Source organism: Numida meleagris, chromosome 3, assembly GCF_002078875.1.
Source record: "Numida meleagris isolate 19003 breed g44 Domestic line chromosome 3, NumMel1.0, whole genome shotgun sequence".
In the NCBI taxonomy this organism is placed as follows: domain Eukaryota; kingdom Metazoa; phylum Chordata; class Aves; order Galliformes; family Numididae; genus Numida; species Numida meleagris.
The window spans coordinates 68,793,352-68,811,367 of record NC_034411.1 but is presented as its reverse complement, the minus strand read 5'-3'; the positions used below and the strand labels follow the sequence as shown (position 1 = coordinate 68,811,367).

At 39.5% G+C, this 18,016-nt stretch overlaps 1 protein-coding gene across 1 annotated transcript in view; it reads right to left on the bottom strand.

The window, feature by feature from the left end:
* The window catches only part of BVES (blood vessel epicardial substance), a 48,494-nt gene continuing 30,922 nt past the window's right edge, over positions 445 to 18,016 (bottom strand). The window contains 8 exon segments of the mRNA XM_021390841.1: positions 445 to 738; positions 2,781 to 4,407; positions 4,410 to 4,553; positions 4,556 to 4,570; positions 7,878 to 8,019; positions 10,926 to 11,093; positions 13,194 to 13,302; positions 14,248 to 14,435. Of these exon segments, the coding sequence (XP_021246516.1) occupies positions 4,250 to 4,407; positions 4,410 to 4,553; positions 4,556 to 4,570; positions 7,878 to 8,019; positions 10,926 to 11,093; positions 13,194 to 13,302; positions 14,248 to 14,435 (924 nt within the window). The 3' untranslated portion in view covers positions 445 to 738; positions 2,781 to 4,249.

Here is an 18,016-nt window from a genome sequence, read left to right as displayed (position 1 = left end):
AGATCATCCAGCGGGCACTGTGGTGAAGGGTTGATGGTTGGACTAGATGATCTTAGTGGTCTATTCCAACCTTAATGATTCTATACATTTAAGTATTTGGACAAAAATAATAACAAATTAAGTCATTATTACAACTGTGGAGTCAAGCTGTCAGGTTAAGAAATGCCACAATTAGAAGCAAATACCTACCAACGTACACAAAATAGCAGGTACTATTTCATAGGAGACTCACAACAATGATATTACGTAAAAAAAACCACAGCTTTGGAAACATAGTTTAAAAATCTCCCACTGAAAAGCACTAAGCTGCTAAATGAAACTTGAGATGCTCCATCTGTACAGGTTTCATGTCAGTAAGCCACTGAACTCAAAATGTATGACATCAAGAGCTGGAATGAAAACAAAATAAATATCCACATCCAGAAAACAGAAACAAAACCCACACAGGTTTGTTTGTTTATTTATTTAGAAGTAAAAGAAAAGTGTGACACTTCTGTCTAGGAGCCACCGACATATGGTGTGGTAAATTCAAAGACAGAAAGACGTTCTTAGCTTCCAGATTCCTTCCTCTTGCACTGGAGTTCTGTACAAGCTCTTACACATCAGATGATACTCAAGGCAGCCGCCGGAGCTCAAGCTTTTCAGCCGATGGTGCTTCGAAGACATCATCTTCAACGCTTTCTTCTATTGGCTTCATTTTTGCTGAAGTTCTCAGGTAGGGTGATGTCCGGCCTGGGCCTGCCACAGTGCCAAAGAAATTAGCAATTAATTTAAAAATACATACTGCTATTTATACCGATCTGTGACACAGAGTACAGATTCTGATGATCCATTTCTAGTTATCTCATAAGAGGATTTTATGACTGAAGGTTTCTTTGTTATTTGGCTATAGGCGTCAAGAAATCCTAGGTGGGAGACAACCAAGCTGACATGCAGCAGGAATACCTTCAGGGTTCAAATCCTACAGCCGCTACAGGCTTCGGTGCAAATCATGACTGCATGAGATGCACACCTCTGTGTCCTTGAGAACCATTTTCTCACTGTTAGACCTGATACAGGCTAGTTTGTTTAGCAATAATGATCAGTATATCTGTTTAAGGACCAATATATTAGTTTAGCAAAAGGAATCAATGACTGCTAGTTCTAAGAGTTCCCATTTCAACTTCGCTTGGCACGTGAACAGCCTTGTTTTTCACAACTTGTGTGAATAGCCTTGTTCCTCTCAATGATTCTGCTTCACAAGAAGCACTGGAGTCATAATAGACTACTTTTATCTTCACATCCACCAGGTGCAAGGACTACTTCCTCAGATTTCTCATATATTGTTTTGGATTAGAGAGCACTAAGATAGAAAGCTCATTGTGGCCTAACAAGCAAAAGAAGTTTGCCAAATTGGGGGAAAAACAGCTACAGGTCAGCCAAAAGCCTCTGTGATAAAGCTGATGATGGAAAAACGGGGAGAAAGTAAGTGGTCAAAGTGGTCCCGTCCGACCGGTCACCTGCATGCAACTTAAAAAATTCACATTTTCTGGAAAAAAAGTACTAATAGCTATCACAGACTCTTTTAGGGTTGCTCTTGCTGCATTAAAAAAAGCACACAGAGCAAAGTGCTCTGCTGAGGAGGCCTATGAGGAAGGACTTCTTTCTGCAGCGTATTTCATACAAAGAACAAAATGCTTGCCACAGGCAAGACCAGCAGGTGTTACATTACTGCTTTGCTAAGTCACATTCACACAAATGCTGTTTAGCTTTCTAGAATGTTTATGTTAAAAGTGTATTAGTATTTTATTCTAGCATTCAAAACACTTATTTTACTGGCATGATAAAGGATTACTCAGCCATGTTTTTAAGAATTGGAATTGTTAGGCACTTCTTTCTACACAGACGGGCTTTTATGGCCTAATCATGTGATGACCACATCAGTTAGCTGTCTAAATCCCAAGGTTTCGCTGCAAAACTGACTTTGTTGGGAGTGTAATTCACTCAAAGGTGAAAGGATGCCTGAAAATGTTGGATTACAGTTTCCACTTTTTTATGTTTTTTAGATTAAGATCAGGTTACTGCAATTTTTAGAATGGTTTTGTTTCAAAGCGCTTACTTCTCTCCAGAAATCAGAAGAAAGAAGCTGTAACTGCTGAGCAGGATCCAATATTAGGTCCAACATTGTTGTTTGGTTCAATGCCATGCCCTTATTTTCCACAATCACAAAACCTTGCCTGTTCACGCCTCCACCCAGCGCTGAACAGAAGTTTGAGACTGAACCACATCTCAAATGCAGGCCTTCCATACACTGCTCCTGCGCTCTCTTAGGGTGCTAAACTCAAACCCCTATTATAATGGTATTTCCTTTGAAACCCAGTCTTGGTATAACCCACAAGCTGGGTGCAACATGGCAAGCACACGGTGAGATAAGGCCAATAAACTTACTACCTAAACTAAACAGTTCTATGTTCCTGCTCAGCTCAGAAGTTTGCAAATTCAGATTCACAGATCAGTGACTTTGAGTGATCTAAAACAAGAGATGCAGAAAAGACACTAACTATATCATTGGTAAGTATGACTATCAAGCAATAGATTTACTGAGTAGAACCCAGTATTGAAATATTTTTAAAGGACTGAAAGCCAGCTGAATCTGTCCTTCTGGTTGAGTTCAGCTACTTCTGTTTATCTTGTACTTTGGGAAAAGAGATGAATCGATTTCATTTAACTAACAAATTACATACAGATGGATCATGTATATCAAGCACATGTACCACGATACACAAATCTCACTTTAATACCTTTTTGAGGACGCTTGCTGAGTTAATGTGATGTTATCAACAGAAAGCATCATGCTGCAAATGACTCACTCCGTAAGCATTACAGAACTCGTGTTGGTTATTTCCTTAATATAAAAGCAAACAGTTAGGTTTCTTAGTTAATTAAATTCAAAACACCGTTTTGTTAGTAATTGTAGTTTGCGGCTAGTTAGAATTTTTCACTCTTTCACTGCTAAGCACTTTGAAAATAGCCTTATATCAGTTTATTTATAAAATGAGTCAAAGTTGGTAATTCTTAGAACAGCTAAAAGTATAATTAAATATTTGGACTATACAAAATAACAAATGTTTAAGTTTTCAAGAACATGGAAATTCAGAGAATAAGAAATGTTTTAGTTATAGTAGTCAAATATCGTATCTGTAATGGGAAGCTTCTGTCCACACACTTGATCATCCAGCAATGACAAGACAGAAATTGTGCAGAACTTCTGAACACTACATTTCTCTCATTTGCTGCTTCTTCTTCTAAAAGAAATACAGCTGTCATTTCCATATGCTTCTCACTGAATATTTTGCTTGGTTTTTTTGTTTGTTCATTCTTAAGAAATTAGTGCATGATTGCAGGAGAACCCAAGGGAACAGAGCACTGGGGCAGTATGCCTCGGTATGCACTGCATACTGAAAATTAAGAAACACACATCAAGAAAGACTGACTATGCTGCGTGACAGCACTGAAGGTTTTTGAAAACCGAACGGTGGGAATGTAAATGACAGCTTTTTTCTTCAGCTTTCCCTGCGATATGAGAAAAAGTACATACATGGCCACAATGCAAAGTCAATACAAATCTTTAGACAGAGCTGACCTTGGTAGCAAACCCATCACTGGGCAACAGCATTACACAAGAAAAACAAACAAGTTATTCTGGCAAAAAGAAAGACTAAAGCGTTATGATTTAGTCAGAAAAAACATCTTGTATTGATTGCAGGAGTCAAAATTTCACATTAACCAAATTGCAAAAAAGAAGGAACTGATAGTATTTCCTGAGGTGTACTTTACACTGCTCTATGGGTAACCTCCCCCGCCTCCCCAAACATAAGAGAAACATTGCTCTCCAGAGGCTGCTATCACACATCTTGTTGCCAGTGGTGTGGTGGCAGAGGCACAGCCAACTGTCTCTCTCTTGAGGAAAACACACACCATACACCAGAAAAAATACAGTACACAAACGAGGAAACATACAACAGAGAAGTGTTTTTAACAAGTATTTGCTAAGAATGGGTGCGTCTCAGGAATTAAAGTAATTACAGCTGGAAATGTCAAGCGTTTAGATTACTTTCTCCCAAAGCTGAAATACTGGTATAAGTGTTCTGCTTCAAGGCCTGAAAGAGAATTTTAAATCTGGCTAATTGCACAAATACACATTTACAATTTCTTTCAGGCTTCTGAGAGTGCCAATTTGTCTAAGTGCCCTCTATGCAAATAACTGGCTTCAATGCAGGGAGCTTTGCCTTGAAACAGGTGAAAATCCAGTCGAGAGCTTAAAGACCAGAGAACAGACCAACACAGGAGACTTCACATCAGGTATCTGCTGCCTGATCAAGAAGAGCAAGTAGATGGAAGCCTTCTTCAGATAGCTGGATGATGTCTCACAGTCGCAGGCCTGGGTACTTGGGATCTCTGACCACTCATGTCTGTTGGCAGCAGGGCCAGGCACAAGTAGGCCAGGAGGTTTTTGGAGACTGTAGTGGATAATTTTCTTGCAGAAGCAATCGATGAGCCGACTAGGGAAGGTGCTCTGCTGGACCTGTCACTGGCGAACAAGGAAGAACTCATCAGGGAGGTAACCTTGGATGCATCTTCCAGAAGCTGCTGGATTTTAAGATACTAAGAGAAGAGTGCAAGACAAATAGGAGAGTTACAGCCCTGGACTTGAAGGCAGTAGACTGTGGCTTGGTCAGGGATCTACTTGGCAGAAACAATGAGCGCATGGCCCGCAAGGGCAAAGGGACCCAACAACGGCTGGTTGATCTTCAAGGACACCTTCCTCAGAACATAAGGACAGTTATTCCAAAGTGCAGGAAGTCAAGCAAGCGTGGCAGAAGGCTGTCACAGAGGAACAGGAAAGTTCTGACAGAGCTCAGACACACATACAAAGTGCAAGCAAGGGTGAGCTCAGGAAGAATACAGAAACACAGCCCACACATGCAGGGATGGAACTGGGGAAGCCAAAGCTCAGGTGGACTTGGATCCAGTGAAAGACAACAAGAAGAGCTTCTCCAAACACACTGGCAGCAAAAGGAAGGCCAGGAAAACCTATGAGGCCACGGCTCAGTGGGGTACAGGATCTAGGGAGAAAGCACATGGAAAAGGCTGAGATAGTCCACACCTTTTCTGGCTCAGTTTTTAACTGGTAAAGTTTGTCTTGAGGCTTCCCAGGTCTGCAAATGTAGTGGCAGAGACTGGGAGACTGATACAATACTTACAGGAACTGGACTGAGTTAGGGACCACTAAAACCAACAAACCATTTGCAAGACTTTGGAACTTCCTGCTCTGCATCAGTGAGTGCTAATGGACGCTGAAACAATTGCAAGACCCCCTCTATCACTTTTGCAAGGTCACAGCAATCACACGAGAGGAAAAAGGCAAACCTCATGTCTGTTTTGAAAATGGACAAGGAGAAAGATCCGGGGAACTACTGTTCTATCAGCCTAGTCTGAGCTTCCCAGAAAGATTCTGGAGCCTATATTCCTGGAAGCTGTGTCCAAACATATGAGGGGCACGAACATTGCTGGGAACAGCCACCATGGATTTACCATGCTCAGATTGTGCCTCATCAGCCTGACCACCTTCTGTAGCAAGATGACTGGCCCTGTGGATGAATGGAGTGTAGTGAATGTTGGATCGTAGCAAGGCCCCAAGCAACCTGCCATCAAATCCTTCCAGTGAAATTGGTGAGAAATTGACTGGATACATGGACTACAGCACGGGTGTAAACTGGCTGGATTGCTGAGTTCACGGGATAGTGAACAGCAGTACAAAATCCAGCTGGCAGCTGGTTACCAGCAGTGTCCTTCACAGGTCAGTACCAAGACACAAAGTTCAGCATATTTTTATTAATGACCTGGATGATGGGACAGAGAGCACTCTTTCCAAGTTCATTCATGATAGCCATATAAAGAGGGAAACCATACCCCAGAGGGTAGAGCTGCCAGTCCGATGTGGTGTTCAGAGGCTGGACAAATGACATGAAGTTCAACAGAGGAAATTCCTGCACCTGAGACACTACAAGCCAAAACAGCATTACAGGTTGGGCACTGACTGCTTATAAAGCAACTTTTCAGAAACAGACCTGGGAGTCCTGTAGGACACCAAACCGAATACAAGTCAGCAGTGTGCCTCTGCAGTGAAGAAGGCCATTTATAAATTGTGCTGTGTTAGCAAAAGCACATCCAGCATATCAAAGAAAATGGTTACTCTCCTGGATCTGGAGTGCTGTGTCCAGTTTTGAGCTTCCCTGTACAAGAAAGACATGGACATACTGGAGTGAGTGCAGTGAAGATAACCAAAGTGGTCAGGCTGGAGCATGTGGCATACACAGAGAGGCTGCAAGAATTGGGTGTGCTCAGCCTTACAAATAGAGGACTCACATAGAATCTTACTGTTGTCTCCATCTACTTAACAGAATGGCATAAAGAAGACAGAACCAGATTCTTCTCAGAGGCATGCATTAAAGAACAAGGGACAACAATCACAAGCTGCAGTAAGGGAAATTTCTTTCACCATGAGGGCGGGAAGGAACTGGAAGGGGTTGCTCAGAGAAGGTGTAGAATGTTCTACCCTGAAAATATTTTAAGCTTGACCAAACATGGCCATGGGCAACCTGCTCTAACTGACCTCACTTTGAGCATGGTGCTGGACTTGATCCAGAGGTCCCTTCCAACTCAACTGTACTGTGATTTTAAATGTCCTTTCAGGAAGCTGAGAAGAAAGGAAGAAAACAACACTGGAGTTTTCACCAGCCCTTAATAACTATATAGCAGCTGTCACCCTAGACATTCTAGCAGGGTGAAACACTAGCAGAGCTTTTGCTTCCATTTCTCTGAGAATGCAGACTAAATGTAAAGAGTAAAAACAGATAGGCCCTCCAAGTCTGCAGAGCTCTTGGGTGAGAACTGTGAGGAACACAATGTAACACTATTACATGGTAAAGTGCAAGTACTTTTTTTTCTTCACTTCAGCAGAGTTTAACCACAATAAATAACTGGCAGTGATTCTTTTTCTCATACATTTAAATTCTAACTACCCATGATAAAATATTCCCCGAATCAAAGTAAATAATACTATGTGACACTTTAAAATTGTTAAACTAACAGCTTATGCCAAATGAGCCAATTGAGCATCTTCTGTTATTTTGTTGTTGTTGTTTCAAAAGCCGCTTTCAGATTTCAGACTATTGTTAAAGTTTAGATTTGGGAAAATTAAAAGTTAACAAGAACAAAAGCCTAGAAAGAATAGTTTAAAAGGCTTCTCTAAAGGAATAAATTCCAAGACTGGAAGCAAAAGGTCAGACACGGCTTCCCTCACTTTGTTCTATACTGATCCCATCATGCAAGGCACAAGGAAGGAGAGCCTGACAACATATTTGGAGATTTTCCAGGTGGCCTCAAAATTAGTTGTGCACCATCTCTCCGGACCCTGACAATACAAACTGCCTCAGAGGAAAGGCAGAGCACCCAGTTGATAAGTGTTTTTTAATTTCTACAAGCACCAGTCACAGACCAAAGGAGATACTACCATGACAGGCACTGTGCATTCACACTGTTCCGCTTGAATGCTATCAACATTCCGTATTATATCGATACATTCACGTTATATCACAAATGATTACAGTATATGTTGCTTCTTCCACTGTCTACATGGAATAGCTTCAGTTAGCGTACTAAATCTTACGCATTTACAGATTCCCTACTGTTAGCTCCATACACTTGGCTGGTTTACAGCAGCATCCCAAAAGCTACATTGTCCTTCTACTGCAGACAACAGGAGATCTACAGTCATCTTTAGTGATCAATCAAGCTGTATTCAAAATTGGTATGGACTATTTTTGAGCACTCACGAAGAGAAGATGAAGAGGAAGTCCCGCGAAGAAACATCTGCAAGCCATCCTCACTGTCACTGGTACTGGCCATACTGTTCCTCATCTGCATCACAGAGAGCTGTGAGCAAAGACTTGGCTGTCGATCAATCTTTTTTGAGGCCTAAAAACAAATAAATATTATTTTTAAAAAGGGATCAAGTAAATTAAAAATTAAAATGGAGAATAGCTATTTCTTCTGTAGTTGACAGTCTGGTCTCAGCAGTGACTTTGAATCAAGAAACAGCAGAAGACTCTATGCAGTCTAAATTGATTTAATGCAGATACAAAATGCCAGTAATATACTGGAATTAGAACATCATCAGCCATGAATTATTCACTTTTAATTCTTCTTTGTACTGACTTTTCAAGTATTCTCCTACAGACAAATTTCTTTTTATTATCTGGCAGTTCATTACTCAGGTACGTTTTGCAACCATGTAAGGCTTTCATGACATTTGATCTTATGAACTGGCTCTTGATTTTAATGAAGATAACTAAAATACACTGTGTGACCCTTACTCTCTGTCCAAGGATCTTGGGATCTTCCCTTTGCTTGGAGTACTCTTTCTGAGATGTCTTGTATCACCTTTATACGAAACAATACATTGTATGCGTATGGCAAATGCATAATGCATAACTCAATTTTACTGAACTTTAACAGTCATGAATTACCACTTCATTTCACGTAGAATGACTATTTTACAAAATCTTTGTGATGCAACATTTAAAATAGTCCTTCACGTGACTACTTTCACTAAAATTGAAGAGTTGCTGCAAACTGAAGAGAAAATACCACTTAATAAAGAAACACACGTAAGACTAAGCCAAATATCTGTATATGGTGTTAGCACTTCTAAATGACTTCTGAATGAAATATACACTCAGCGTATAACTAACTCAAAGCTGTCGTTAGCTGGAATAAAGTGAAATGGAAACTCTTCACACCAACACATCTGCATGTTATGAAGCCATATTTGAACCCCATAGGGGTAAACACAGACAGGGTAAATGAAGAACTAGAAAGTCCCTTTCAGCCTTGATCTCACCTAGCCCAATGGGTTGGGCATCCATTTGACTTTCCAGGCTCTGCAGATACAACTGAACACAAATAAGCATTTTGAACAGTGAGGACTGCCATGTGATGACAGCAGTATCTGTGCTTGCAGCACAACACAAAGATTTAACATTTGGAAGGTATGATAAGGAACTTTCACTTAAAATTAACAAATTAAAATCTTACACTGAGTATTCCATGTGGTATTATCAAGAAATACCAAAACTACTGCTGCAGTTCTACAGCGCCAGATGTCAGCAACACAAGTGTGTTGCAGATAACTTTGTGCACCAGACACAGTAACAACACTCTAATGTGCCTGAAGTCATTCACATGTTAAAAGAAGAGAATGAAAGAAAGGGGGAAGATAAGTAGAGAGAAAAGAAGACAATAAATAGGAAACAGAAAAAAAGACGAGAAAAAAAAGAAAATTGACAAAGAATGTGGAAAACAGCAGTCGCCTAGGAGATGCTGGCTGAATGCACAAAGTGCACAAAGGAAGCATGTTGCTACATGTTTCTTCCAGATGCCATACTCCAGAAATGACTTAACTGTCTACACAAGTGTTTTTGTTTTTCTTTCATGCAGTACATATCTCTCCCGTTTTCTTGGTGTCCTTTCACCATCCCACTTCCCCCCTCCAAAAAAGAGAGTTAATCACACATTTTAAGATATACTTCATAGATGGTACATTCCTGCTAGATAACTTATCTTATTGCATTAGTAAAACTTACAACCTCAGATGATCAGTGAAAACGAGGATCTGAAAAGGTTTTGAGGATCTAATTGCAAGACAGAGTAACCCTCTGTTTCACTGACCAGCGTAATTCTGTATGACACTGACCAGAAGGCAGAACAAGCAGAGCTTTAACTGCCCCTTCAACACTCCTTCATTTTTCTCTTCCTATAGCCTATTGAAAATTCAGAAAACTTTCCATGTCTAATTAATCATAAATACTCTACACATGAAGCCTACTGATGTATTTTGCACAGTAGCAGTGGTAGCCACTCCTTTCGGATCTTCTTCCAGTAAATTCACAACTTTGCAGGAATAACTACTTAACACACATCTATTTACGGGCAATCTGATAAGGAGTTTTGCTTTGAGTTAGTGTGAGTTAAGTTAGTGAAGATGGAATATGAAAACACTGTATTACAAATATTCCAAGCCTGTCAGAAATGATGGTGAAAGTTCTTCAAATAAATTATGTATGAGAATCCTACAGTCACTACATAAGTAATAAAAAAAAAACACTACTAGCAGCCGAGTGGCATCCCTTCCAAATGCTCAAAAGCCCTGTAACTAACTAAGGAAGGAGACAAAATGAAAGTAAAGTAAGATAATCAATATATCCACAACTACAACCAGACCACTTACCACGACACCTAAAACACACTTCCTCTACGTTCAAAGAATGAGTTACAGTCAGAGTCCTTAGCAAAGGTATTTATATGGATTTCATGTCTTCTTCCACTGACTATATTGTATCAACCCAACATTCCCTTTTTTTCCTCATATTTGCAACCCTCAAACACACGTTGATGTTATTCTTCTTGGCAAGATACATTAATGTAGCTGTTTGATCCCAGCAAGGGAGTTCTTTTAAAAATATCCTGAAGCTTCTTTGTACAAAGGTACCCATCTATTAGTAAGAGAAGATACCCAGGAAGAAGCACCGTTTATCTACTGTGCACCATGTCCACCAGCTGACAAGCCAATCCATTCAGAATCTCAGTTATTTCATCTTTCTCAGTTATTTCATCTTTCTTTCTATTCATCTTTCTGCACATTACGGTGTTAACAACGACTAGTATCAGTGGCTGACAAAAATGTTGCACTGACTCGCACTTTGGCACTAAAAGGCAATGAATATGAATTCAGCAGCCAATAGCAGCAGATTGAAAAAAGGTGCTTTAAAGTAACAATACATTTGCTTGTGTGTTAATTCACAAATGAAACTGCAGTGGCTTACCTTGTCATTTAAGGTTGGGTCATTCAGTGAATAGAGTTTATTTGTAATATCTTTGCCAATAAGATACTTAAAGATCTCATAAAGAAATGGTTCAGTTTCCAGAAAGTATGTCAGTCTTTCCCTGGACCAGCACAGGAACTTGCAATTATCATCTGCAATAATGGTGACCTGAGAAAACACACACAGAATTAGTCTCTCTTTTGCTTGCAAGTAAGTGCTACCATTTTATTTGTGTCTCTAGTTAAAATAAATTTAAAGCCATATAACTTTTTGGTATTCCTTAGAAAATTGTATTTACAAGTTTAAATCTTCTCACATGGTTATTATCATCAGATTTTTAACTGATAAGCAGGCCAGTTTGTTTTTCAAGAAATCTGGTGGGAGCTAATGTGAAGGGGAAATCTCTCAGAAGTTCCAGAACAGTTAACATTTATGTTAGAGGAGATATACATATAAAGTCCTGTGCTGATGACACTCACATCCCAACAGGCCTGCATGCTACTTGGTTTTAGTTCATGTCACTATGCCCTAATAGGAAGAACTGGCGCAAGCCAAAGGTTTCCATGAAAGAGTTTAAAACAAGAGATGTTAAAAAGAACCAAAACAAAACGTCATGCCTCTTTCTCTTCTGCCTCAGACCTCTGAATCTTGCAAGCACTACCTCCTTGCACTTGGACCCCAGACCCTTGGCTTAGGTACTGACAATTCCGCTGTGGATGGCTGCAGCCAAATGAGGAAGGCTACAGCACCTACAAATTCCTGGTCAGACTTGTCCAGCTGTGCCAGTGGAGGGCAGTGGCAGACAGAAATCAGCTCTGGGATGTTGCAGCAGCATGCTTTGCAAAAGGGATTCAGAAGAATTTATGAAGACATAAAGCATCCTATCACAAACTACCTTTATCTTAAAATACATATATATATATATACATACATATATATATATATAAATATGCACACATACACATATATATAAAGCCTAAGAGAAAATGGAAAACTGCCACAGACACTTGATTTTAAAACTTTACTGTGTGTGACAGAGGAATACAAGCTTGGGAAGAACTTGGCGGCACTGCCAGCAGATGGAGTCCCTAGGACAAAATTTACATCCTGTGTTGATGGTGCTGCCAAGAACGTTTGTGTGTCATAGCAAACTGCAAGCAAACCTCACAAGTGAAAGATGCACACAGCACCAAGACTGCAATAATTTTTCAGGCAGGCACAACTAGGGGCATGAGTCTTTTCCCTTCAGCAGAACTGATTCATATCTAGTCATTTATGGGAGAAATAGACGGCACCAAGAGGGGTGCAGCACTGCAGGACGCCTCGCTGCCATGAAATGAATACATCCTGACAACTATTTCCCTTTGGCACTAAGCCTAGTGCTTGACTGGAACATGTTACATCAATCACCGATTTTAGATTCTGCCCTACTCTTCCTCTCTCCTCCTCCGCCATGATATCAGCAGGAATGTATCCAGTCCAACCACAGGCAGTTGATATTACATATGCAGTTAAAGAACAGCAAGAGGTAAACAGTGATTTCAGTACTATGTGAAAAAAACCCTCTTTAATAATAGTATTTTTACCACAAGCTATTGTATAATATATCCATTAACATTCTATTATAATTACATCGCTAGAGATATATACCCTATGTTCCTCCACTAAAGATACATGCTCTTATTGCTCCCCTAGGAATATTTTAATTCTAAACAGTGCAACCTCTTTGAATTCATGCTGCTTTAACAATTTCCAAATGACTAGTTCCTGCATTTTTAAATCTTTCATTTTAGTAATGAATTTACTGATTACATTTTACCATAATTACTTTTCCTATTCTGTTTTTGAACTAGCAATGAGACTGCTCACACTATCACTTTCTCCAGCGAAACTCTCACTTATAAATTAGTTGTCTCAAACAATCTTGCAGCACAAAATAAGCTTGAAAACAGTAAAATGAAAAACAGGAAAAGACAGACTGCTCAGTAAACACCATCATAATAATGTTTTGCAGCATTTCATTTTAAAAGTTACTCTTGATATGGTCCAGCATTAGACACCAGCATTAGAAAACCAGCAAAATTACACAAGCCAAACAGTTCAGCATTTCCTAAAATTATATTAGGGGTTTGCTGCTGTTGGTTTTTTTGTTTGTTTTCTCTATGTTTTTGTGTGTTGTGTTTAGGTTTTGCTTTGCATTGGTTATTATTGTTATTATTTTTAATTGTTTAAAAGTTCATATCCAATGACATTTCAGCTGAAGTGTACCTGGAATTTTTCACCCCGGTTCATCTGCGTTGATCGAAATTCTGGTGAATCTATAAAGGCACAGGGGTAAATATTATGCAGAAAATGCCCTCGATAAGAAACCTTCATTCTGGAAATAAAAACGTATGAAACATCATTTCAAAACCATGGAGGTTGATTTATTTTATCTAAGTTTGAACACTATTACTGACAATGGTAACGCAGAAGGTAACAGGCTAAAGTATGTACATCTTCTGGAGTTGGAGTCAGCCTACTTTCTGCCTGAATCAACCAATTCCAGATGTAAGGTTAGCAGCCAATTCTGGTTGCCTGATGTCATGTGCAGCCCGAAAACACAACTACCAAAAAGGAACAAGGTCTGAAGGGTGATGCACTAGATCCAGACCAGAATTAGGCTTCCTTTAGATAACTAGTTTCAGGAATGAGCTGCTAATGACTTTGAAGAAAAGGATGAAACCTGATGTCACCACTCCCACTAACAGAGACTGCTTAAAATATTGGGCAGAACTTAGCAAGAACTTCAAGATTGCAGCCTGGACATGGCAATTTATTTTACCCTTTCTCATTTGTGTCTGCCAGTCAGGTCTGGGCAATGCACCTGCACCTTTCTGTCTGCATGTACACATGCAATGAACCAGCTTCAGCAGGCCTCTTGGTTTAAAGTCTAATGGGTGGTTATTTTCTCCTTCCCTCATGCACAATACTTTTTAACCTTAAAACCTGAGAATGCACTGAGGAAAAGTCTTAGACACCTAAAACTAGGACAAACTTCTTGCTTGTTCTGGAAGACTCTTTGGTGTTATACGAATGTAATCCCCATTAAAATCAATATGGCTGCACACACACATGAAGGCACAATGTATTTGCATTAAGAGACATCACTGTCATTTGAGAATAGTACCAAAAATAGCATATGGTTGTATTCTACATGGTGACAGACCATAATATGCAACGAACAGAAACATTTAAAAAATTAACACAAATATCTATCAACTTTCTCATGAATTCAACCGTCACACAACACATAAGACTTCCCCAGCTTTATAGCACCTACTTCCCCTTCAGCAGGATGCTCAGCCTGTCATCAACTGATGTTTTATCTTCTGCAGCATAAGCTTGGCCTATCTTCAAAGTCTGAATGTTGCAGAATTGCCCAGTTAATCTCTGGAATAGCTCTGGAGGCACATGGAGTGGTTCAAACATTCTCTTGTACAGGCTGCTGAGCTCCTTCTCTATCTTGATCTAGAACACAAACACCAAAGACATCAATACAAAGAAACAGTCTAGCCAAGAAAGGATAATACTGCATACATGCTTTAGCTGCTAAATCTGAGACACATCTTTGTATTTCTTATGTTTAGGCAAGAAAAGAACTGGTAAACATGACATCTATCCACAATGCTGCTTATGACAGGGTGACCAAAACCTTAGCTAAAACCAGCAACTCCAGCAATCTGGTGCTTTAGGAACAACAGTTTCATACAAAAAGCAAGGTAAATCAGGCATACAGAATCTTTTGAGACTTCTTTTGGTCTAGCAGTGCATAGAACTTAGTCCAGAATTACACAGGAAAATAATGAGATTGCCTGCACTTTCCACACAACGCCCACAACTCATTTTGTCCATCTCTCGGGCTTTCCTGGGAACCTTTCATCCCTTAGCTTCTTGGCTTACTTGCAGCAGAAAAGCAGAACTATGACTCCTAAAAAAAACAAACCTATCACTACTGAAGCCATGTGTGTTGAGGGAGAAGAATACTACTACCAGCCGAACATTCCACATCCAGGAGCCCACCCAAATTCATGCAGCAGCAGTGAGGGAAAGGAAGCTGGCTGAAATACCAAGCCTGGAGATCTTTCCTGAATGAAGGCAGCAGGGAGTAGGACAGAATCCTGGCCTTCCCTAAAGCAGAGGTTGCTTGAACAAACAAATTAGAAATAAACACCAGATTACGAAAAGATAATGTATAAGCAGAACAGAAAAAAAAAAAGGAAAAGCAAGAAAGAAAAATGGTAGAAAAAAGAAGAAAACAAGTCACCTCTTCAATAAATGAGAATATTCTAAGTTTAGACATCTTCTAGATTTTTTTTTTTTTTTTTTACTTCTATATTAAAAATAGGGGAGAATAAAGCAGCACGGAAGTCCAAATGTCAATTTTCAGCTCATGGTAGCCAACAGAGCAAACTGAGAAATTTCTAAGTATCCTGTGCCTGAAGTAGGATGTGGTTCAAGATGACCAAGGGAGTCCTTGGACTAACTGAGGCTCACAGTGAATTAAAACTCTGAAGTACATACAATTTCCTCTGCAGAAAACTATTTTAGGGCAAAAATATTAGTCTTCAGCCCTAAGAGATTTATACTTCACATCAAAAACTCCCTGTTCTTGGTAGAATCACATATGAGTGCTGAACAGTAAGTCAAGCATAATGAAAGTTTTTGGAAAATTCATGACATTTAAACTTTATTTACATCCAGAATAAATTGACCTGAAGCAGAAGCTTTCCAGATTTATGGAACCATACTTGAAGGATATAATCCCTGGCCTCAGCTACTGGATGCCATCCACCCCACATACAGGCAACTGAACCCCATGTCAACTGCTTTGGAACTGACAATCAAGTAGACAGAGATGGTAAGTTAATCCCACAGAAACAGTATATAGCCACTTATTAAATCTCTGCACATGAAGAGATAAGGCTGCTTAGGTGACCTTGACATTACTACTTCATGACATCTCAGAATAGTCTTTGTAGCCCTTGTTTTCCATAAAAGCTCAACAAAATAATATCCGAAACCCACAGTCTTCACCTTTTACCCCAAAATTATAAACGGGAGAATAATGGTTATAACCCACTGAAATTTTTACACAGCCTTACTGCAAAACAGACACCAATACCTATTTTCAAAGGCTTAAAACTCCTGAAAGAACTTCTGAGAACTTTCTTTTCCTTATACCTTGCAAAACTTACTGTTAACTTTGTGAACATTTACACCCACAAGTATATTAAAATATTCAGGTTTTGTTCATTTACTTTTTTGATCTGTTCAAACATATGCTTCAATCAAATGTGACTTACTGCCTCCTCAAAACATTTAATTAGATCTATTTCATTACTTTGTCATTATTTTGTTACATGGATTCCCTTCTCCTATAATACTGTGTCTGCCACAGAAACGCTGCCAGCACTGCGAAGAGGAGGGCTAGAATACAAGTGCTCAGACAGGATTAGCAACAAAGTCAAAGAATCACAGAATGTCTCAGTTTGGAAGGGACCTCTCAAGATCATCCTGTCCAAGTCTCTGCTCAAGTAGGGCAATCCAGAGTAACATCACCCAGTATCTTGTGCAAACAGCTTTTGAGTACTGTTAAGGATGGAGAGTCTCTGGGCAACTTGGTCAAATGCTCCATCACCTGCACAGTAAAAAGAGGTTCCCAATGTTCAGATATTACCTCTCGTGTTTCATTTTGTGCCCACCGCCTCTTGTCCTGGTACCATGCACGACTGAAAAATGTCTGGCTCTGTCCTTGCTGCACCCTCTTCTTAGGTATTTGTACCTACTGATGAGATCTCCAAGCTTCCTCTCCTCCAAGCTGAGCAGTCCCAGCTCTCCCAGCCTCTCCTCATAGCCTGCAGTCCTTTCATCAGCATGGCCCTCTGTTGGACTCTTTCCACTGTGCCAGTGTCTCTCATGTTGTCAATTGCCCTGAACCGTTTGATTTCAAAGTATGTTCTGCATACACGTGACATTAGGCAATTTGTTTTCCCCACAACCGTGAGGAACTCCCTCATTTCTAACAGACATATCAACTTAATTTGCACCACTATCTATCCATCACCACTGCAACTCGAAGTGAGATGAATTCCTTTCTCAGATGAATACAAGCAGCTCCCAAGACTCCTGAATCTGAATCAATACATACAGACATGAAGAGAGAATTTGGCCCTGGAATGCTAATAGCTCCCTTACTAAGTAAATAATTCCAATTTCATGATCTTCCTCTAATGTTGAACACTTACAAGAGGAAGGCATAACTACTTTCCAAAAGATTGATTAGGTTGAGCAGTGTAGATATACTTTGGATGGTTTTGCTTGTAACAGACTATTCACCCTCCACATGCATAGTTGACTGCTTCTCCAGTCACGCTTGTGGATCATATTCCAAATGAGCCATATGGGTAGGTATAATGTTTTGTTCGGCAGTAGTTGAAATATTCTGGGATCCTGCCAAAACTCCAAGTCATTGCTCTGTACAGACACTGAATAGAATCCTTCATCTTCCACTCAGACTAAAAAAGCCAAATCTGTAAAGCTCCAAGGAATCAAACCTACAGAAATAATCTTCTAGTCAGAAAAGAAACTCATTGCATTTTGCATGCTCCATTTAATAAAATAAATATTTAACAACTGGAAATATTAATTATTCATTTTGTAATATCGCTAGCTTGTAATTATTCTTCCATTCTTTTCTTTCCTTAAAAATGTAATTTGTGAGGATGACTAAATAAAATTGACTTTGAGATGGGCAATAAAATAGAAGCAGAAAGATAAAACTCATTCAAAATCAGTTCCTAATAATTTTTTTATTCTTTTTTGCATTTTCCAGCTTGCTATTAAAAAACACTTTAAAAACCTCCTTAAAGTTCACAGTAAATAGAATGTGTCAAACAGCTAAAAAGAATGCGTGACTATCACACATCACTTCAAGTAATCCTGCTGTTCATAGCCTGTAACAAAGTGATTCATACATTGTTCGGGATGCTACCCTGTTTCCACTTAATTTCCACTACTGTTTAAATGCACATGATTTATTAGTAGAGTTC